General features: G+C 49.2%; 11 protein-coding genes across 11 annotated transcripts; 4 read left to right on the forward strand and 7 right to left on the reverse strand.

Annotated features, from left to right (window-relative positions):
* Positions 1–689: 689 nt before the first annotated feature.
* N7503_004357 (cysteine hydrolase family protein) lies at positions 690–1,298 on the forward strand (the record flags this gene model as incomplete). Its single annotated transcript, XM_057063904.1, has 2 exons — positions 690–969; positions 1,021–1,298. 2 exons carry the CDS (start codon positions 690–692, stop codon positions 1,296–1,298), a joined length of 558 nt encoding a protein of 185 aa, XP_056921647.1.
* Positions 1,299–1,367: 69 nt separating this feature from the next.
* On the reverse strand, positions 1,368–3,533 carry N7503_004358 (RNA exonuclease; the record flags this gene model as incomplete). Its single annotated transcript, XM_057063905.1, has 1 exon — positions 1,368–3,533. One exon carries the CDS (start codon positions 3,531–3,533, stop codon positions 1,368–1,370), a length of 2,166 nt encoding a protein of 721 aa, XP_056921648.1.
* A 380-nt stretch (positions 3,534–3,913) lies between these two features.
* On the forward strand, positions 3,914–4,333 carry N7503_004359 (uncharacterized protein; the record flags this gene model as incomplete). The annotated part of the gene is made up of 1 exon (XM_057063906.1): positions 3,914–4,333. The coding sequence occupies one exon, from the start codon at positions 3,914–3,916 to the stop codon at positions 4,331–4,333; it is 420 nt and encodes a 139-aa protein (XP_056921649.1).
* Positions 4,334–4,373: 40 nt separating this feature from the next.
* Positions 4,374–4,936, forward strand: N7503_004360 (monothiol glutaredoxin family protein; the record flags this gene model as incomplete). Its single annotated transcript, XM_057063907.1, has 2 exons — positions 4,374–4,703; positions 4,755–4,936. 2 exons carry the CDS (start codon positions 4,374–4,376, stop codon positions 4,812–4,814), a joined length of 390 nt encoding a protein of 129 aa, XP_056921650.1. The 3' UTR covers positions 4,815–4,936.
* A 63-nt stretch (positions 4,937–4,999) lies between these two features.
* N7503_004361 (uncharacterized protein) lies at positions 5,000–6,376 on the reverse strand (the record flags this gene model as incomplete). Its single annotated transcript, XM_057063908.1, has 1 exon — positions 5,000–6,376. One exon carries the CDS (start codon positions 6,374–6,376, stop codon positions 5,000–5,002), a length of 1,377 nt encoding a protein of 458 aa, XP_056921651.1.
* A 1,844-nt stretch (positions 6,377–8,220) lies between these two features.
* N7503_004362 (carboxylesterase/lipase family protein) lies at positions 8,221–9,873 on the reverse strand (the record flags this gene model as incomplete). The annotated part of the gene is made up of 1 exon (XM_057063909.1): positions 8,221–9,873. The coding sequence occupies one exon, from the start codon at positions 9,871–9,873 to the stop codon at positions 8,221–8,223; it is 1,653 nt and encodes a 550-aa protein (XP_056921652.1).
* A 1,422-nt stretch (positions 9,874–11,295) lies between these two features.
* On the reverse strand, positions 11,296–12,747 carry N7503_004363 (putative Gamma-butyrobetaine hydroxylase subfamily; the record flags this gene model as incomplete). The annotated part of the gene is made up of 1 exon (XM_057063910.1): positions 11,296–12,747. The coding sequence occupies one exon, from the start codon at positions 12,745–12,747 to the stop codon at positions 11,296–11,298; it is 1,452 nt and encodes a 483-aa protein (XP_056921653.1).
* Positions 12,748–13,359: 612 nt separating this feature from the next.
* Positions 13,360–14,392, forward strand: N7503_004364 (thiamine transporter TPC1; the record flags this gene model as incomplete). Its single annotated transcript, XM_057063911.1, has 2 exons — positions 13,360–13,599; positions 13,676–14,392. The coding sequence occupies 2 exons, from the start codon at positions 13,360–13,362 to the stop codon at positions 14,390–14,392; spliced, it is 957 nt and encodes a 318-aa protein (XP_056921654.1).
* A 318-nt stretch (positions 14,393–14,710) lies between these two features.
* On the reverse strand, positions 14,711–16,521 carry N7503_004365 (tubulin alpha chain; the record flags this gene model as incomplete). The annotated part of the gene is made up of 7 exons (XM_057063912.1): positions 14,711–15,183; positions 15,240–15,743; positions 15,796–15,867; positions 15,919–16,006; positions 16,066–16,219; positions 16,278–16,336; positions 16,507–16,521. The coding sequence occupies 7 exons, from the start codon at positions 16,519–16,521 to the stop codon at positions 14,711–14,713; spliced, it is 1,365 nt and encodes a 454-aa protein (XP_056921655.1).
* A 1,565-nt stretch (positions 16,522–18,086) lies between these two features.
* On the reverse strand, positions 18,087–18,695 carry N7503_004366 (GFA family protein; the record flags this gene model as incomplete). The annotated part of the gene is made up of 2 exons (XM_057063913.1): positions 18,087–18,503; positions 18,570–18,695. The coding sequence occupies 2 exons, from the start codon at positions 18,693–18,695 to the stop codon at positions 18,087–18,089; spliced, it is 543 nt and encodes a 180-aa protein (XP_056921656.1).
* Positions 18,696–19,895: 1,200 nt separating this feature from the next.
* Positions 19,896–20,078, reverse strand: N7503_004367 (uncharacterized protein; the record flags this gene model as incomplete). The annotated part of the gene is made up of 1 exon (XM_057063914.1): positions 19,896–20,078. One exon carries the CDS (start codon positions 20,076–20,078, stop codon positions 19,896–19,898), a length of 183 nt encoding a protein of 60 aa, XP_056921657.1.
* Between the last annotated feature and the right edge of the window lie 802 nt (positions 20,079–20,880).

Consider the following 20,880-nt stretch of genomic DNA (forward strand, 5'->3'; position numbering starts at 1 on the left):
CCAACACACTCCGGGTTAAAAGGGCATCCGATAAATGTGCTCCATGTAGGATTCTAGTAAGCTAAAGTTTCTTCATTTTAGCCGGTCTATACCGCTCGTCTGTCACTCCATTAGAGACAAACATCTATAGAGTTCACCTAGAAAAGAGGGAAAGTTAGCGTGATAGATAAAGCTTACACTATCCTCATCAACGGTTTCTACTCTTCTTATGCTTCAGAACTAGATTTCTGTGGAACCCAACTTAACCCGGACCTAAAATAGGCCTTAATGTAGCGTTAGGCCCGGGGCCCTATTTTGGGTCATATATTTACTAGAAATGCTAAGACTCGTAACTTTCCACGTTTATATGAATCATGTATACGGTTCTTGCCTATATTATTATATATTCCCTTTATAGTAAGAGAAGTATGTATTCTAGTATAAATCTAATTCAAGTACATCTAAGAACTCGTAGAGCGAATTGTCAAAATCCTGCAACTTAACACTCGGCTTTTTTCACACGAATGACCCTTCAAGTATAAGTAACCGCAATGTTTCTACACTCGGGAAACGATGGAAGCGCATGTGGCCAATTTGACAATTCAAACGCGTTGCCGTGTTACATGTCCATGCGCTTACCGAATACGATCTCCAATTGTGGAAAAATCTCCTGTCCCTTACATCCCACAGTATTCCCCAGAGATAACAATATGACCAAGAAAGCCCTCTTCGTCATCGACACACAAGCCGAGCTTGTCTCGATTCCAAGCACTGCCATCCCCCACGCAGCACGCATTTGCGAAGTCGGTGGTGTGATCCTTGACCGCGCGCGACGCATTCCCAGCACTGAACTTGAGATCATCATAGTCCAACACTGTGAAGATGCAAGCGATCCAAATGCAACGCTAATCCCCGGCAGTAAGGAGTGGCAGCTGGCTTTGCCTCCTCAAGACGGCGCCAAGAATGAAAGGGTTGTCCGTAAAACCACTGGTTAGTAATGTCCAACGACGGTGTCTCGAGTATATCTTGACTGTGATAAAGGGGATACGTTTGAATCGAACCCTTCGTTGGTGGATGAGCTGAAGAACCAGCGTGTGGCTACTATCGTGGCCTTCGGGGTTCAAAGTGAGCAATGCGTGCGCGCTACCTGCCGAGGGGCTGTAAATGCGGGGTTTGCGGTGGTGTTGCTCCAAGGGGCACATTCCACCTACGACAATACAGACACGGGGGAAAGTGCAGAAGATATTGAGAGAGCAGTCGAACAGGAGCTAAAGTCTATCGGTGTTCAGATCGTACCGTGGGACCAATATACTTTCTAGGAGATGCAGGCTTGGATGCTTCATCGTAACATGTATTCTTTCATGGGTATCGAAGAGCCAAGATTGCAACTATTTTACACACATAAATCCACATCCTTCGCGAGCCCGCTCACAAGCCTTCTTCAAAGCCTGCTCCTCCACGTCAGTCCACTTCACAGTGAGCTCGTCCCACGGCTTGCTCCCTTTGAACTCTTCACGGTGCTTTCTGTGCATGGCTTGAAGCCGGCTGACCTCACGAGGGTCACCAGTGCCCGAATAAACCACAAACAATGTACACGGGGGGAGTGATTCGTAAATGCGATTAATGTCGGAGACGGTTCGAGCTACGGCATCGGCAAGAGCAGGATTGAATGCGGGTGCGGTAGAGCCATCCGCACTTGTCGTTGGTGTTGTTTCCTCCGGCAAGGCAGTCACCTCGGTGGATTCATTGGCATTGTTTGCATCTGGAAGGCGTGTGGCCCAGCCGCGGAATTGTTCAAGGTTGCGCAGACGTGCCCAGGTGAAATCCACACCGCCGCCAGGGACAGCTGGGTTGGAGGCATCACCATTGACGGTGGCGGCAACACCTTTCACAACGGCTTCGTCATCGGTACATCCAATGGAAACAGTTGCCTGGGCGCCGAAGCCGCGTTCTGGATTTCCCCAGTCCACTACTGCTCCAGTTCGTGCTTCCTCGGAAGAATTCTTGTTGGGGCGCTTGGTGCGACCGATGCGACGGAAGATACTTTCATTGGAAGCATCGCTGGTACCCCAACGCTCACCCTTTTCGCATTTCAATTTTACCAGGTCTAGCACAGCACGGGCATCTTCAACCGAATCGTGACCGGTAGTGCCCTGCTGGATTGCCTTGTTGAGATATTTTTGAGTAAGCCACTTAAGGCTGCACTTCAATGGTGGACCGCGTGGGTGGGGGTAGATGATGCCGGTATCCACGATGAAAGGATGGGTGAGTTTCAGTGCTGTCAGATCCGAATTCAGAGAGTGCCCGACCAAGATCGCGCGAGGTGTGAGAATAGAGAGAAGCTTTTTTTGGATATCCTCAAGCGTCGTTGTCACCGGATCGAGCATTTCCTGGGTGATGCCAGAGAAACGAGTAAGGTAATCGATAATCGGGCGCGGTGGCTTTACCAATTCGTCCAATACCACCTCGCCATCCCAACGCATCATACTGATCCGAGTCAGTTCAGACTTGCCGCCTTCTGTGAGACACATTTCACAATCGAGGGCTAGCACGTCCCGACCTGCAGTCATGCTGCCCTTTTCGATCTCATTATCGGGTACATCGCCAGCCTCCAAGCTAGGGACCAAAGAATCAACCCATCCATGCTCCTCAGACTCTCCACTTCGTCGTCGAGCCTCAGCCTCGGCAGCCTTTTCTTCCTCCGTGGCGAAGAAGGCAGGGTGTACCGTGTAGTCGTTTTCGCGAAGTTGGTCCAATGTGCTAATGAAATTTGTGATGGGTGTCCGCTGATCAACGTAGCCCTTGTCGACGCGCGCAGGGCGTGCACCCTTGCTACGAGCGCCCTCATCCTTGGGTTTTGGTACCTGTGACAACAGGATGGCTTGGAGAGGCGAATGCACCTTGTTATATTTGCTGTCGCCTGGGGCCCTGACAGGCCAGATGTGGGGGAACATATGGGCCAGAGGACGCAAGGGTTCGGGGAGGTCAACGGAAGAGAGAGGCCGAGGATTGAATCGATTAGACCGGTCCTCGAGTGGGAGGCCCTGCTTCCATCGCTCGAAGTCGGCGGTCTTTTCGTCGGTGGTACTCTTTTCGGTCTCGTTCGATGGCTCGGGATTCGGCTTGCTGTCTTCGATGGGCTGCAATGGGATGGTACCGTCAAACATACCAATCTCCAGTCCCGGTACCATTAGGGCAACCACTTTGCGCATATGTCCAGAGTGCTTAACAGAGATCCACTGTGGTGCAATACCATCCGCAAAGCAGTAGAGGAGCAGCCCTTGTAGGTCCGCGATTCGGATAGACGATTGAAGTTTCCCTTCAACGTAAGTCAAATCAGGGTACTTCGTCTTCTCGCCGTCCACACGCTTCTTTTTGGACTTGCGATTATGCGCATCGCGATTCTGACTCTCGTTCACATTGGCATCGGGAGCTGAGGGTGAGGTGGAGGAATTAACCTGCGACGGCGTTAAAGAGACGTCAGGTCCATGACTTGTGGTATCCACGACAAGATCATCGTCTTTCTCGCGCTTCCGCTTGTTTTCTCCCGTCATGATTGCGGGTGTAAGGTGTAAAGCCCAAGCTCCGCCGCAAGGTCAAATTGAGCAAGCCATCACGTGCCGATAGGGACCGATAAGCTCGGTGGCTGTAAGATACGGGTGCATCGTGTAAATTACCTGTTCCGGTTCGACGATCTGATAACGACGATCGCCGGTTAAAATTCGCCTCGTCACGCAATCAATCTTCATCCTCTATAGAACCCGCTTACAACACCCTTGCTGATTCACGAGGGCCTGATTCGTCCATCAAATCTCTTTTCAGCATACTCCACCATCCAATTGTCTATCTCTAGGCATTTGTTCACCTCTGGGACGCTCATCCCAACTCCCGCACCTTCTCCGATATCCTCCCCATATACCCCCCCTCATTCACGATGTCGGCACTCACCGAAGTCCTCACCGAGGATGACTTTTCGGCGCACTTGAGCTCGCTCTCTCCATCCGCGCTGGTTGTTCTCTACTTCCACACTCCATGGGCCGCACCCTGCGCCCAGATGAGCACCGTCCTTTCCGCTCTCGCCTCGCAGTACCCCGCTACAGCCCCGCCGACCATCTCATTTATCAGCATCAATGCCGAAGAGCTAGCCGATATCTCAGAGGAGTACGACGTGTCTGCTGTCCCCTTTGTCGTCTGCCTGCGCAGTGGCCAGATCCTGGAGTCCATTAGCGGTAGCGACGCCATCAAGGTCCGCGACGCTATTGAGCGCCACGCTGGTCGCGGAAACGGCGCCGCCCCTGCGGACGGTGCCCACCGAGCCCATATCCCCCCTCCCCCTCTCTGCCACTCCTCGTGAAGATGGTCCGGTGACGGCCACTCAGTCGCCTTACGCTTCGATGGATGCTGCTGGCCCTGCAGCCAACGCCACGCCCGTCGCCACCGCCCCTACCCTTACACCCGAGCAGTCCAAGGAAGCACTCTTCGCTCGTCTCAGCGAGCTGGTCAAGGCTGCACCGGTCATGCTGTTCATGAAGGGAACCCCTAGCTCGCCACAGTGCGGCTTCAGCAGGCAGTTGGTGGGTATCCTCCGAGAGCGGAGCGTCAAGTACGGATTCTTCAATATTCTAGCGGACGAGGACGTGCGACAGGGTTTGAAGGAGTTCGCCGAGTGGCCCACTTTCCCACAGTTGTGGGTTGGTGGAGAGCTAGTTGGTGGTTTGGATATTGTAAGTGAACCATTCTTTATCGCAGTAACAATCACTAATCGTTCAATACAGGTCCGTGAAGAAATCAACAATGACGAGAACTTCTTCGCGAACTACTCTGTTAGCAAATAGGTGATTGGCTCTGGTACGATACCCATGAAATGCGTGGAGAGCTACACTTGAATGGGCCACCATGATGATATACGTTTTTCTTTGGTATGAAAAGATATTTCAAAATGCGACGTCGATATAATTGATCTATGTTCAGTTCGAGTAGAAATACATGTAGCTATATTTCCCGGGTGGTAACCACCACTTTACAAGAATCGACCCTTCTTTGCCAGCCAACCAGCCATATAGTCATACGCAGTAATCATGGTATGGCCGAATTCCCCAGGATACTTTTCACATTCTAGGCAAGTTGCGATTTTGTGTGTAGCCCCTTCCACAAACGCGATATCGGTATCATTGCTAGCAGCATTTAGGTGAATCTTTTCCGCATTCAGATACTCCCAGTGACCAGTCATACCCATGTTGAGCAATGGAACCGTAACACCCTTGATAGACTCAGATGGAGAGAATTGGTTGGAAGCAAAATCGATACCCTTGAATCCATCAGGCATGATTTCGAAATCCTCGCCAGCTCGAATAGCAAAAGTACCCAAGAATCGGCGAATGGTGGTCTTGAGGGCACCCTGCATATACGAAGTCGCATAGCTTTCAAAGTTTACAGGCACCCGAACGGTATGCACAATCTGATTTGTGATCTTTCCGCCCTTGTGGAGCAGTTTCCACGGGTACGTGGTATGAGCGATGTAGCTCACATCCTGGGAGAAGAATTTGTTGTTCATGGTTCCGTACGCGGCATCGGTAATATACAACGGCTCGTCATCAGTCAGACCAGTCTCTCCAGACTCGATTTTGGCAAGTCGGTCCTTTGCATAGGTGATGATATCATTGTTTCGCTTCACTACACCAGCCTCGTACCTTTTCTTGAAGGCGTCGGTGAAGTTAGAGGAACCACCCTTGACAAACCCATTCGCGGGATTGAATAGGTTCAAACTCTGGTTCAACGTTGTCCCATGGGGACCAGTAAGAGCAGGGTTCAAGCTCAAAAAGGGCATACTTCCGAGCCCGTAATTGGCATCAATAAGCATGATACCATCAGCAGGAAGAAGATCAGCAACAGCATCGGTACAGTTATGAATTTTCTCCGGTCCCTGGCATGCACTGACGCCATTCTCGGCGACATCTTGATAAGCAGCCATCATAGCACCACCACCGCTGTGACCGAATAGCACAACCTTATCAATCCCGGTCAAGTTGCGCAGGTACCGCATTCCTTGATCAACCTGGGTGAGTTCATCTTCAAAGTAGATGGTCGACATCACGCCTGTCTTGTCTGCAGCGTTGTTTGCGCACAAAGTAGTGAAGCCGCGCTGCGGAAGCTCTGTACAAGCGGAGAACGACAGATAGTCACTTTCGGCGTGCATCACATATACTGCAATGCTGGACCTAGGGCTATTGACAGCCGGACGATAGAGCCCTCCGACAACACCATCGTCGTCAAAGTCGATCATGGTTGGGCTAGGTAACGCGGCAGCACTACTTAGGGTGGGTGTGGAGTAAGCTATCTGGCTTAACGCACCCAGTGCTACCAGAGCCGGCATGCCTCTGCTTTTGGATAGGTGCATGGTGGATATGAGCAGATAGGATAAAGGCTGCTCTCTGCGATTTGATCCGACGGAGTAATACTCAACACGAGTGCCAATGTAAGCTTTATATACAACCCCTCCCCTAGCTTTATGCCATCATGTTATCCCCGAGGTCTGTCATACAATGTGGAGTCAACTGGATGACGCGTATGGTGAAACCGGATCGAGTGGTCGTTTGGAGAATTGATCGTCGCTAATGAAGCCCTATTGAGCGCCTTTTGAGGTACTGCGATAATAATGTTAAACATCCAGGAAGTGCACCCAACCGTACGCAGGGCTGCAGCGAGGTGATTCAGGACCATTCAGACATGCAGAAATAAATAGCTGCACACCCTGGAGCTCGAGACTGATGATCTTCCATGATTGGAGCACAGCTTGTCGTTTCGTGCGCCTCCTGTGCATGAGTTAGCTCTTCGGATCCCCCTTGCATATTTGCATCAGACTAGGAATTGCTTCAAAAACAACACGCTAATCCCATAAAAGAAAAAAGGTCCGCGGCAGATAAAATTGGATAGCATCTCAATATTGAGACGCGTAATCTGTGAGAATCCGCCTCTGTATGAATTTAAATTCTACCTGACAATTGCAGCGTAACGGCCTTTGGTCATATCTGCCAATCGGTTTAGTGAATTGTCATGAAGCATTATCTCATAATCTCCGATTAAAGCCGCAAGTGAGGTAGATGGAGATTGGGTACCTACAATCGCATCGATTTGACATCATCGGTTTAGTGCGTCGTGGCTCCCCAGTTAATATTGGAAGTTGTGGGGTGTTATACTCTTCCGCCAGTTGTGTTTAATTGATTTGTTATAAACCGTTTATCATCTAGAGGCCGTGCTTATTTGATGGGAACTAAAATCATTACCTATTGAAAGTTTGTATACTGTACTATCCCTCGGCATGAGAATAAGTGAATTAGGAATTGTGATGGTGGACTTCACGGTCAGCCCGGGTCATGCGTGTTGCACGTCTACCTACGGTAGGTTAAACTAGAAGTCTAAGGAAAGCGTAACTTGAATATCTATTCCTGCAAACTCCTGTATCTCTAGAGCTTTTAGTCACGCATAAATCTCGACTTTTAGAAGAATTCGAGATTAATATTTACGATTCTTCAATTTTGCCGCCTTTTTCTTCCGCATTAACATCCACAGACAAGCTCATATAATTCTCACAATTCACGACTAAAATAGAAACAACTTCATCAGAGCTTACACATCCTTTTTCCTCGGGCACGGAATCTTGGAAATACACCCAATGGTTGCCAAGTGATATCTTAAATTCAGATCAAGAAAAGTGGAAGGCAGTCGCCAGTCTCCACTTTATCTCCGAGACCCACGCCGGTCGTCGTGCCGGAATGGGGCTAATGATTTTCAGTGTCGGTTCCTGTACGTAGATTAAGAGTCTTGGGAGAGCCGAGTAAGGGGGATTTGTTTTTTATGATCAATCCGCTGATCCCCGCGAATTGTCTTCAGATTTCGGTCCAATCCATGTATACGTATTCCCGAGGTCAGCTGAAGATAGTGAGACCAAGTCCTTTGAATCCTTATGTCTATATAATGTTGGGGATATATTCACTGACTAGTTCTTTAATATTGTCACTGAATTGCTACCTTTTTTTCCAAGTTCTGATCAAGCTTGCAGTTCATCTGCCATTCTCTCACCTGCACATGCTAGAGATCTCATGAGGGCTGCTCTGGTAGATATATCTTGTGTTCAAAGCTCATTCATTGTGCAAAATTCTATATTGTATACAAAGTCTAACCGGTACATGGTGGAAAAGAAACGAATGGACGTGGCCTAAAATCACATATGAAGCAAGACGATTACCACTCGGGCAAAGTTGAAGTCCACTTGTGGAGGAACTTGATGCGACGCTCATCCATCGAAATGGGTCCCATACCCCAAGAGTTACCCAGCCACATAGTCTCATGGGATGCGTTAGTGGAGGGCTTGAACATAGCCTGACTGTCTCCGTTGGGGTTTCCACTCCGAATAAAGTTAGCCCAGTAGTTTGACATCTTCTCCTCCACGACAAGATCATACGCGGTCCAGGTCACGTTGGAGTAGTCAGCGTAGGGAATGTTGTTAAACGCATACCAGAGCTCAGACCCATGGTAAGCACCTTCATCACGATTCTCAGCGGGCGCGTGGTCGAAGTAGTAAGTGTAAACGTTACTCTTGGCACCTCCAGCGGCCCAATCAACTGACCAGCGCCAGGTGCCGACACGGCTGAGATCTCGGTAGAACTCCTTAGCACTCTCGGAAGCCTGGGAGGTGTTTTGACCAGGGTACAGCTCGAAGAACTCATTCGCGAGTTTACCAAACAGATTGCCGTAGAGATCGTGGTACTCAGTAGCATTGTAAGAGAGATCCGGGCTAGCGCCGGACTCATCCTTGTTGTTCCCGGTGAGAATCGGGATATCCATGTGCGAGTTGTTGCGTAGTGACTCGCCGTAAGACGACGTGAAGACATAACCATCGATATTAGGTCGCCACAAAGGTGGTTCCGCAAAGCAATCGGAGATGTTGCTGAATGGGGTGCCCTCAAAGATAGTATCACTCAGCGAGTCATATTCGAGAAGAGCATCCATAGAAACATTCCGTAACTCAGCAATCGACGAGACATTCATCTCCTTCAAGAACTTGACACCTTGAGCTTCTGCGGCGGCTCTAGTGCGGTAGCTGGTAGCAGCCGTCCCAGTCATAGGATCATGCGTTCCCCGAGCACCACTCTCAGAGATGATACCTTCGGCTAGGCCCTTGGCCAAGGGTGACCACATAACATCCAATGCACTAGCAGAGCCAGCAGACTGTCCACCAACAGTGATCTGATCAGGGTTACCACCAAACTTCTGAATGTTCTCATTGACCCAATGCAGCGCGGCCTGTTGGTCCATGATACCGTAGTTTCCAGAGGTGTCATTGTCCGTTTCAGCAGCAAGCTCGGGGTGTGCCAGGAATCCAAAAGGACCAAGACGGTAGTTGATAGTCACGACAATGATATCCTTTGCCGCCAAGCCAGTTCCATCGTAGGTAATGACATCCCCAGAGCCACCGGTGAAGCGTCCACCGTAGATCCAGAAAAGAACGGGCAGATTAAGGGTGGTGAGATTGGTACCCTCCTTGTACGCAGGTGTCCAAATGTTCATGTACAGACAATCTTCGCTAGTGGTGTTTTTGCCGCTGGAGAAAATCCCCGCGTCACTAATTGTCTGCGCACATTGAGGTCCAAACTCAGTGGCATTAAGGGCACCCCAGTAGCTCGGGCCGGATACCTTGGTCCAGCGATTCGCACCGGTCGGGGGCTGGGCGTAGGGAATGCCCTTGTAGACGTAGGCTGTATCCCCACCGCGGAATGGAGAGACAGCACCGTGGATTGTACCATAGTGAGTGCTAATCACAGGGACGGAAAGCGAAGAGGCAGTAATGGTAGGAAGGCAGGCCGCCAGGCCGGCAACTATATGACGAAAATGCATGGCCAACGGGCGCCTTTCAATGTGGGAAAAACATAGAAAAAGAACGAGAGGACTTGTAAAAAGAATGCTCAAGTGAATGGGTGGTTATGTGAAGGCATAATAGGCCAGGCATCTGGACATAGCCATTCACCCGTTAAGTAAGGCTCAAGTTTTGGGACTGTACGCGTGGTGATAGATGATCGTCCTTCGGGCCTTCCATATTGGATTTCAAGAGCGAGAAGATCGTCGAGAAGATCATTGACCACGGCTGGGTACGGAGTAGGAATGCAAAATGCAAGTTTCATCTGTACCAGTGAGTGGAGCTGGAGATCCCGCGTCCTTACCAGAACCTTGGAAACAGGCATAAGCTACTACTTATTTCAAAGCAGTTGAAAGATGTGATTGCTGCTCGGGCGGATCGTTCCTCGTGCCGAGAGGACAATAAATATATATATATATATCTATCTACTTTCATTGACCCGAGCTAAGCTGATGGTCCCAAGCTTCAGAGATCCTGACATGTTTTCCTTTTGATAAGTGATGCATATGGAACGTAGAGTGATGAATCAATCCAATATCTGTGCCACTTAATCAGCTAACACGTCAAGTGTTTGAAAGGGGTTCCTCAAATGTGAAAGGCTCTCGGCTTTATGTTCTGCATATGGGAAGGATCAGCACGTCGCCCTTTCAGCCAAGACAGGATCCTTCAGGACCTGAGACTAGATAGCCGTTATATGCATGCTTCTCCGAAATCCAAGATGCTATCTAACTAGTGCATTGCATACTGTGTCGTGTAATAAGTGTTACTTAAGGGCTCTTGATTATGCCGCGTGAAATATACGGTTTGTAGTCATCGCATTCACATAGGAACGAGGAAGTGACGATATCCGCAGAGTTCATTCTCGAAGACCTGGCAATTGCTGTAAAGAGATTGTTGGCGAGGAAAACCTGAGAATGTGGGGTAAAGAAACAGAGAAAAGAAGAGAGACAGAGAGAGGGAGAGAGAGAGAGAGAGAGAGAGAGAGAGAGAGAAAGGGACAGGGGGGATGATCTCACTTTGAAACCATGCAAAGTGACCAGCGTTTATTTTTTTCACCAAATCCTACCATACGTCTATTTAAAAGCAAAGCCACACCAGCTCTTATAGCAGAGTGATGTTGAGCCAGGCAGCCTAGTCTGGAGCCTCCAGGTCTCCATGCATGGATAAACCAAGACGACCTCTATGCCATGGAAGAGTGACATTTTCCCACTGTACCCAGGATTAAAGAATAACTGCTTTACAAAGACCATCCCAATACCCTTATGAACAACGTCCTGGGGGTGATCAGAATCACTATTCGCATCGTGATTGAATCAGAATCAAGCCTAGGCCGTCGCCTGGTCCAGCCTTCCTGGTAGGAAACCTTCGTCGGCAGGGCGAGCCTCCTACTTGTCGACATCCTCTTATGCGGTCTTTTTGTCTTTATTTAAACTGGGAACGTGTTTCAGGGGATCCGCAGCCCGCCATGCATCTGGTTGTTTCTTCGAAGTCACGTTGAAGCGAGAGAGCACGGCGTCTGTGTCCACATACGCACCCGCTAGCCACCGCGAACCAGTCGAAGTGTTGAAATGGCGACGTGCATGAACAATGCGACGGTTATCAAAGATCACGCATTCGCCCGGGTTCAATTTCAAATCAAAGGTCATCTCCTTCGATTCTAGCATTTGGGTAAACACATCCAAGGCCTCCTTCAGAGGCTGGAATCGCAGCTTGCCCCGGATTGGAATGGCAGATTGGAAGGGAGGTGAGTAGTTGACGTGTCGAAAATGCTTGCGTGATTCATCAAGCTCAAAAACGGGCCGTTCATTGTAGTAGATTTGATCCTCGTGAACATACTCGTAGCCCATCTTCCGTTCAGTGAGTTCTTTAAACTCTTTCGGGTGCTGTCGCCTCATTTTGGAGGCGGCACGGAATGCATCAGCGAATAGCGACTCGCCCCCGTCGCAGGAGTTCTCCAGGCAGTGCAGGAACTGGTAGCCTGGGGGCTCATTCATGTACATAAGGTCCATGTGGAAGCCCAAGAACTGGTTAGTGTAAGCCACATTCCTGGCCTCAGGAACCGTCCGCACATCCCAGGTCATCCCATAGAAAGTATTTCGCAATGGGCCGATGCGCGTCGCAATCTTCTCGACCTCTTCGCGTGAATCAGGGATATCCTTGACGAAAACAAGACCCGCGCGTTGTAAGTTGCGCATCGAAGCTGCGAATTTGGCATCATTGGTCATGTAGTCTTCATAAGAGACCCAATGCTGATGTTTCTCCATATTCTTTCTGTCCCAGGTCACGGGCTTATTCGAAGCATCGTGAAGATCATGGGTATCGAGCGTGGGCTTCTGAAGGTAGCTATGATGCCATCGCGAAATGTGATCTGGACTCGCACCGGGGATATCGGTGGCCCATTGGATCTCTAAATACTCTCCATCCCACTTGATGTGACGAGGGCGAATATCGGTAGGGATGTCGTTCGTGCGGATATTGCGTTGTTTTGAATAGCGATCCACGCATTGGGGGCATTTGCAAATATCACGAAGATAAGTATAGTTCAATGATATGGTATGAACACCAGGAGCTGTGATAGACAGGCCGTAAGCACGGTGCGATACACTCGCTGGTTTCACGACCTCCACGGTGGCAAGTGATAGGCCAATGCGCTTGTCAGTTGCATGATGCTTATTGGAAGCGTCGGATGGCTTCAACGGGTGAACTTTCACTGATTCTACAACGGAATCTATCGTGGAAGCGATCGCGGGTTGGGCAGGCGTGTCCGCGTTGACCTTAAACCGGGCTGAAGTGACGAAACTCCGAGCAGGGCGCGGTAGGCCCCTCGTGAGCTGTCGAAGTAGTGGAGAACGCATTGGTAAAGAGGTAAGATTGCAGAGGTGAGGGGGAAATTGGGGTAGTGATGGAAACATGGGACGATGCACATCCCCGGACTTCGGCCGCACGGGCCTGTACCCCGGCGAGCCGAGGTCCAAGTTACTTCCAACCTTCCGTACCTTAACCATAAGATGCTGGAAATCACCTACCACTTATGCGCTTTGCTTACGAGTAGTCCTTATTGACTTCTTCTCATAGTTCAATTTTTATACCTCGATCTTTCCACCATGCCGCTCGAGACTAATAATTTCAGTTCAGGGTACATCCCACCTGCAGATCCACCTGCACACCTTCACACGCCCAACATGATTCCATTTTCGTCCCCTGCATGAAGGATAGATGAAGTACCAAATGACTTGAATCCAATCTGATAAGCCTGAACAATATTATCCTACCACCATTAATCTCCACAGCACTAGCATACAACTGACACCTCAGGCACCAAATTCCAACTTACGTAAAAAAACGCCAGATTCCTTAGATTCCAAGCAATTTGCCCCCGGAATTTCCATAACAAGAAAAAATGATAACAACCCAACACGTCATGGCTTTCCCAACCAACACATAACACACCCCCAGTCTACCAAGAAATGTCGGCCGGAGGCGAACATCTCAAAGATGAGGGCACAAAGCGGCAAACAGTGCTGGCTGGCGGGATAGCAGGATTAATCTCCCGGTTCTGTATCGCGCCGCTAGACGTCGTCAAGATCCGACTGCAATTGCAGGTTCACTCGCTGTCGGATCCGGCGAGTCATGAGGCAGTTCAGGGACCTATCTATAAGGGAACCTTATCGACTATGCGGGCGATCATCCGACAGGAGGGTATAACGGTATGTTTCTAATTCTCCCGAGGGAAACCGACCGGCAAGAACGAAGGTCGGATAGATACTAACGATGGATACTCAGGGCCTCTGGAAAGGAAACATCCCCGCAGAAATGATGTACGTCTGCTACGGTGCGCTCCAATTCACCGCATACCGAAGCACGACCCAAGCTCTCGCCGAGCTACCCTATCGATTACCTCCGTCCGCCGAATCTTTCGTCGCGGGCGCAGCAGCCGGAGGAATGGCCACAGCAACAACATACCCACTTGATCTCCTCCGCACACGCTTCGCTGCACAAGGCCCCGAACAAATCTACAAGTCTCTCCGCGCCTCGATAGGAGAGATAGCACGACACGAAGGCGTGGCCGGATTCTTTCGCGGAAGCTCGGCGGCCATTATACAGATAGTCCCGTACATGGGACTGTTCTTCTCTGCATACGAGGGGTTTAGACCGATCATGGCTAACATGGACCACATGCCATTTGGAACGGGCGATGCGGCTGCAGGTATCTGTGCGAGTATACTTGCGAAGACGGGTGTGTTCCCGTTGGATCTTGTACGGAAACGATTGCAGGTTCAGGGTCCCACGAGGACGCGGTATGTGCATCGGAATATTCCCGAGTATAAAGGCGTTTTTCGATCTATTGGAATGATTTTGCGTACGCAGGGCGTGCGGGGACTTTATCGGGGGTTGACGGTTAGTTTGCTCAAGGCTGCGCCGGCTAGTGCGGTCACTATGTGGACGTATGAGCGCGTGTTGCGCATCTTGCAGGATATGGAGGTGGCGGCGTTAACCTGATGTGCTGCTTGCATTGCATTGCATTGAATGGCGTTTTGGGGGGAATGCATAGACTATAGGGTAATACTCTTCTGTACTTTTATCTACAATTCAGGCTTGCGCCAAGGCACACAGGCTCAATAAAAGGTTCATTGATTTTGATATCATTAAAGACTTATCGAGGCACGAAAGAAGAGGAAAGTAACGCTGAAAGAGCTAGCTCGAACGGAAAGGGGTGTCGAAAAAACAAACGCAAGGGCCGGGGAGGGATATATTCTGACGGATGAAAGAATCACGGCAATATGTGCGAGGGAAGTTTCGGTGCGAGAAACCACTCAATCAGTACTCGCCGTGCTCATCAATCTCGTCCTCAATGGTGTCATCGGCGGCAACCTCCTCGTAATCCTTCTCAAGAGCAGCAAGATCCTCACGAGCCTCGGAGAACTCACCCTCCTCCATACCCTCACCAACATACCAGTGGACGAAGGCACGCTTGGAGTACATGAGATCAAATTTGTGGTCCAGACGGCTCCAAGCCTCGGCGATAGCAGTGGTGTTGGACAACATGCTGACGCAGCGATCGACGGGAGCAAGCTCGCTGTCGGGGACACGGACGGGCTTCTGGTAGTTGATACCCAGCTTGAATCCAGTGGGGCACCACTCGACCAAGTTGAAGGTCTCCTTGGCCTTCAGTGAAGCAACGGCAGCGTTGCACTCGCGAGGCACGACATCACCGCGGTACAGAAGAGCAACGGCCATGTACTTACCCTTGCGGGGGTCGCAAACCACCATCTGGTTGTGGGGCTCGACACCTAGTAGAGAATTAGTATCATCAATGCATGCAGGAAAAAGTCTGGGCGGTACATACACTGAGCGGTAAGGTCCTGCACCTTGAAGCTCTCGTGGGAGCTGTTCTTGATACCGATGACAGGAGCGTAGGAAATCAGAGGGTAATGAATACGGGGGTAGGGCACCAAGTTAGTCTGGAACTCGTTCAAGTCGACATTGAGAGCACCCTCGAAACGCAAGCTGGAGGTGATAGAGCTGACAACCTGGGCAATAAGACGGTTCAGGTGCTCGTAACCGGGGCGGGGGATGTCCAAGTGACGGCGGCAGATGTCGTAGACAGCCTCGTTGTCAACAAGGAAGGTACAGTCGGCGTTCTCAATGGTGCTGTGGGTGGAGAGGACGGCGTTGTAGGGCTCAACAACGGCAGTAGACACCTGGGGGGCGGGGTAGACGGAGAACTCAAGCTTAGACTTCTTGCCGTACTCGCTGGCAAGGCGCTCAAGCAGAAGAGCACCGAATCCAGAACCGGTACCACCGCCGAAGGAGTGGAAGATCAAGAATCCCTGCAGGGAAGAGCAGTTGTCTAGATCCAGTTAGTTCGGATCAACTGTTGGAAACAATGTCGGTTTGCGTACCGATAACCCGACGAATGCGATCCATCACATCATCAGCGTACTCCTTTCCAACGGTGTAATGACCACGAGCATCTGAGACTAGTTAGCCTGTCCCTCCGCACATCTTCACATTTCTGAACCTACAGTTGTTGGCAGCATCCTCCTTGCCGCTGATCAGCTGCTCGGGGTGGAACAGCTGGCGGTAGGTACCAGTGCGGATCTCATCAATGGGCTATCATATCCAACGAATTAGATATTAGGTTATATTCCTTCGCTTGCGGATCAACGTACCGATGGGTCCAAATCCACGAAGATGGAACGGGGAACGTATTTGCCGCCGGGAGTTTCGGTGAAGAAAGTATCGTAGGAACCCTTGGTGGTTTCGGAGTCGGCAAGGTCCTCCTTGAAGTGTCCATCAGGGGTGAGGCCGTGCTCGAGGAGGTATCTGTATAATTGATGAGAACGATGCCCAACAATCGTCAAGAAGCGGTGAAGAAACGTACAGCTCCCAACAGGCGTTACCAAGCTGGATACCAGCTTGGCCGATGTGAAGGTGACAGATCTGATGAATTGACGCGTTAGTCTATGGTGCCGGGGGTCTACTCCTGACAGTGTTTGGGCTGGCCGCGGAACTGGGTTGTTTTTTTTCACGGTTCAGGAGAGGGGAACCGGCGGGGAGATGCCAAGGTAAACAAAGGATGTGTTCGACGCGCCCGGGGGATGTAAACATACCTCGCCTCTCGTCATAATGAAAGATGATTGTGAATAGAGAAAGGAGAAGGGAGTAGAAGAATTGAGGAGACTCTTCTGGGGGGAGGAGTGGTGAGGAGAGAAAGAAAGTAGGGAATAGTGGGGCGCCAATCACCCGTGACTGTCCAAAAAGAAAACAATGGCGGTCACCAACAGAGAATTGGAAATCTTGGTTCTGAATTCATCTATTCTATTTCTCTTCCATCTCAGAATTTATTTGGAGCTTTATTTACTATACTTGAATTTTTCAAATTCGCAAACATTCTCGCTTATTTTAAGTGTAGAACTGTGTGCCGTGGAATGCGGGGTGATAATCGATGTGACAATCAATGCAGGCACAAACTTTCTATGTACAGCTCACCCCTGACCGGGACTGAAGTACATATGCCAAATACTACCTGGCCTATTGAATACTAGCATATGAAGCATCAATGTTGCTTATCAATAGCAAACACCCGCGATCGACGGCAACTGAAGATTTCCATGATAAGCCGAGACCCATAGTTCCTCTTAATATAAGGGCCCGTGCCACATTGCATGATATGAAACGCACATCTATAGGGTAGGCCACTCTATGTACAAGATTTCTGCTATTAGGTGGGGCATTCCTTTCCTAGCTACCGCCGCTTTAATGAGGGGGAACAGAGTCAGGCTCACTGAGTATGTTACAGACGATGCTCAGGCCTTGTGATCGTGTCAGTGTCGTCACGTGAGACATTAGTAATCACTCAGTAGGCCTGATCATCTGATCATTCGCTCACCGCCCACGCAGAGGGTGATCTAAGTACTTTATGCACCTAATCTAGTCTCTGACTAAATTAAACGTGGCGATATGCCCCGTGAGATATCTAAGTCTTTTTGACGGCCCTGTCACCACTCCTCTTGAGGTTCTCGATCCTTCACCACCCCTCACTTATATAGAATATCGCGCAATAGAGCGTATTGACCCGCAAATTAGAAGACACCCTTTAATTGATATTCCAAACCTAATGCCAATATAGACTAGTTTATATTGGGAATTACTCCGACATATCTCTGTTAGCCGGCAAGTATTGATTTGATTTTTTACAAAGATGACATAGTACCATAGGATATGTATTTGCTTTTAATTTCAAACCATCAGACAGCTTTGTCACACTTCAAACCCCAAAGGACATATGCCATAAGGTAGAAGCATAAAGTGCTCTAGAAGTTCCGATAGTCCGGTGCCCAGCTCGAACGTTTTCTCACCTACAAAGGAAATATCTTTGCTCGTCGGAACACATCTCGAGTCCCAGGAAGTCGACTTTGACCGCTCACCGCCATACTGCAAGGGGCATAATGGGCTGGCCGAACGCACGAATCGCACTATATGGGAGCGAAACACGCTCCTGTCCGATGCGAACCTTCCTTCTCCCTGGTGGACTGAGCTCTTAGATGTAAGCCTAATACCCAATGATCATTTCAAGAGCATGATAGAGGAGATCGCGAAGAGTGAGAATATTTACAGAGATTGATACAGTACGACTTTGATGGTTGATAGATTATTTGTACGCACTGGTAGCCAATTGTAACCCCAACTCCTACTGTACATGTAGTCCATCTTCCACAAATTGCGTAGTACCTTCCGTAGGAGCCTTCCAGGCCACACGGTCCTTGGTAAACTGCTCCATAGTGGGTCTCAGTTTAGTCTCGTGCAAAGAGAAATCATCCACACTGCCAACGCGCAGAATACTCATGCCCGGGAAGGCTGCACCGACGCGGTACATGAGAGAACCGCAAGTGGAACAGAAGTAGTTGGTCATGGTGTTGTCCTTGCCAGGAGTTTTGAAAAACACAGTGCGCGACTGGCTGTATGTCTTCAAGTTGTCGCGGCCACGCAGATGTTTCAAGTGCGTGTCATAGACCGTGAAGTTGGTCGCATGCATGGATGCCGTAAGTTTGTGGCAGTCGGAGCAGTTACAGACGAAGGAGCCAACGTAGCCAGGTCCATGGGTCGGCTAGGAGATGAGAGCCGCTGTTAGAGTAGCGCAAAAACCAAGAGCAATTTCGGAATCTATACTTACGAATGCCAGTTGCACTGCGCCACAAAAGCATGTGGCTGTCGCTTCATCCTCCGTAGACCAGCCATCATCAGCGCCTCCAGCAAGAGGAAAATACGGCTTCGACTTATCAATGGTGGGAGATGTCATGGTTTCGTTAATTCTGTGACCACGTGATAATATTTAGGGAAGATGATAAGGTTGTCGAATATCTAAAAGACAAAGGCCTTGTGGCTACAAAAAAGGCTTTATATACTTGCGAAGGAACGGAGTTCCGGTGATTTTTTCCGTCTTATCTCACGTCATTTTCAGCCACAATCTGATCGAATCCCAGCGCTAGCCAACCAAACGTGGTTGATAATCGAAGGTTAAGAAATTCAATTCCTAGGCCAGGAATGTCATAGCTAGTCGGATTATTCAGCTCCCGTCTATATGATCTGGAACCTGTACAATATCCCTCAATTAGTCTCCGAGAAGCACATCGAATCTATTTATTTATAAGCAACATGATAACCTGTGATCCCTTCGGGGCTCGTGCGACCACCTTACTTAGCCAGTCGGGACAATTAATAAGCCTCTAATCGCGCATCTATATTTTCGCAAAGATCTCCGAGAATGAGGGTCCATGGGTACTTGACGCGTTTAAAATGTGGGCCCTAGATTGGCGAGCCAATAGTATATCCGCAATACGAACGATCGAAAAAAAACTGCACGGATGCCGCCCCAGGAAATTGGTAGTGACGCAATTACATGATGACAAGTCGATGGATGCATTTTATCTGCCGATAGAGAAAGAGGTTGAGGTAGACGCTTCGGCCAGGGAGTGCGGTGGGGAAGTAGTATAGTAGATAGTAGTCGTCCTCTATAGGTACTCGATAGGAGAAGGTGCGCGCGTACTTCTACTGTATTAATTTCTTTAAAATCATCTCGCTCTCCGATCTCCTTTGAAATGCCCTTGAAATAATCATCGTAGTCATCCACTTGCTTTTTGAAAACAGCAAGATTATCTTGGAGCCAAATTGCCTCCTCCCCCGCCTATTACTCCTTGGTTAGCAATGCCTCGGATCTAGGAACCGGGTGACAAAATGGAAGGAGATTGATTTGGAGCAATTAAACGTACTCCTGGTACGATCACAACTTCAAGAGCGGCAACCATTTGCTAGAATATGATGCGGTGCAGTTTTCTGAACTTTCTCTCATCTTTTGCTTTCAAATCGCCCTTCTAAAGAATTGAAATTGGCGTTCCTACCACCTCATCCCACTTTTCCTGAATTCGAAGTGCCATTTGAATTTTGGTCAAAGCTGTCTTTTAGATAATTTGATCCAATACGGACCGTGCCAATAATTCAGTTAGGTAAACTTGGCTGCCGGGCTTCGCCTGACACATAGAAATCTCCAGTAGCCTCTAGGCGAGTGAAGCGCACCATCGCGAACAATGCGGGTGTCAAACATGCCGTCGAGTGCAGCAGACTTTTGATAAATTTTGCCAACACATCCTTTTGCTCCCGCTAGAGCGGCGGCAGAGCGGGACATAGTGACAGGCCTTATCATGAGTCATGATTTAGATTAACATGTCGAAAACGGTCCACTCAGAGAAGAATCATACACATCTCATGCAGGGGCATTTTTCAAAATAGAATACTATAGGTGGAACTGAGTACTGGTGATTCCGGATCCAAAAAGTATTTTCCTGTTAATGTTGAAGGCCGTGTCTTAAGTAGCTAAAAATATGCAATACTTCCGGTGCCTTCACTAGGGCTTTGTCGTACTAGGAAAGTCCTTATCTAGTAGGAAAGGTCCCTTCCGAAAGGATAACGGCGTGACGACGTCCTAGGAGTTTAATAAGTCCTAGAAACTATGCAGGCCGGTCTCTAAGCGGCAATCACTAAGAATAGCAGAACGTCCGCAGCCTACTTAGATATACGCAGTGCGCAAAAGCGGCGAGAGGGATGAGCACTAATACGGAAAAGGAAACCAAAAATCTGATACTTAGGTGCAGGTGCTGTTGACCTTGACATGAGAAGCTCGTTTGACAATGATTTTAGAGCTCACTAGTTGAACACCCCAAAGTCAGTTGAGCACCACACCATTTTCACTAGTATAGTGCAGTAATTGTAACTCAGAAAAAATGTTATGCTCAGCATCAAAGGCTGTCGCATCATATCGCTTAGTTCACGTCAATATACCAGATTAAGCTTCATTAGAGCCATGATAAAGGTAAGAAAATGTGGCTTAAGGGGTATCATTCCCTGATCACTTTAACATTCTAGCGTAGTCAAAAGAGTAGCGTGAGTAAGTAGGTACCTGGGTATGTACTCAATAGGTAACATTACTC

This window comes from Penicillium pulvis (assembly GCF_028828015.1).
Source record: "Penicillium pulvis strain IBT 33274 chromosome Unknown contig_23_segment0_segment0, whole genome shotgun sequence".
In the NCBI taxonomy this organism is placed as follows: domain Eukaryota; kingdom Fungi; phylum Ascomycota; class Eurotiomycetes; order Eurotiales; family Aspergillaceae; genus Penicillium; species Penicillium pulvis.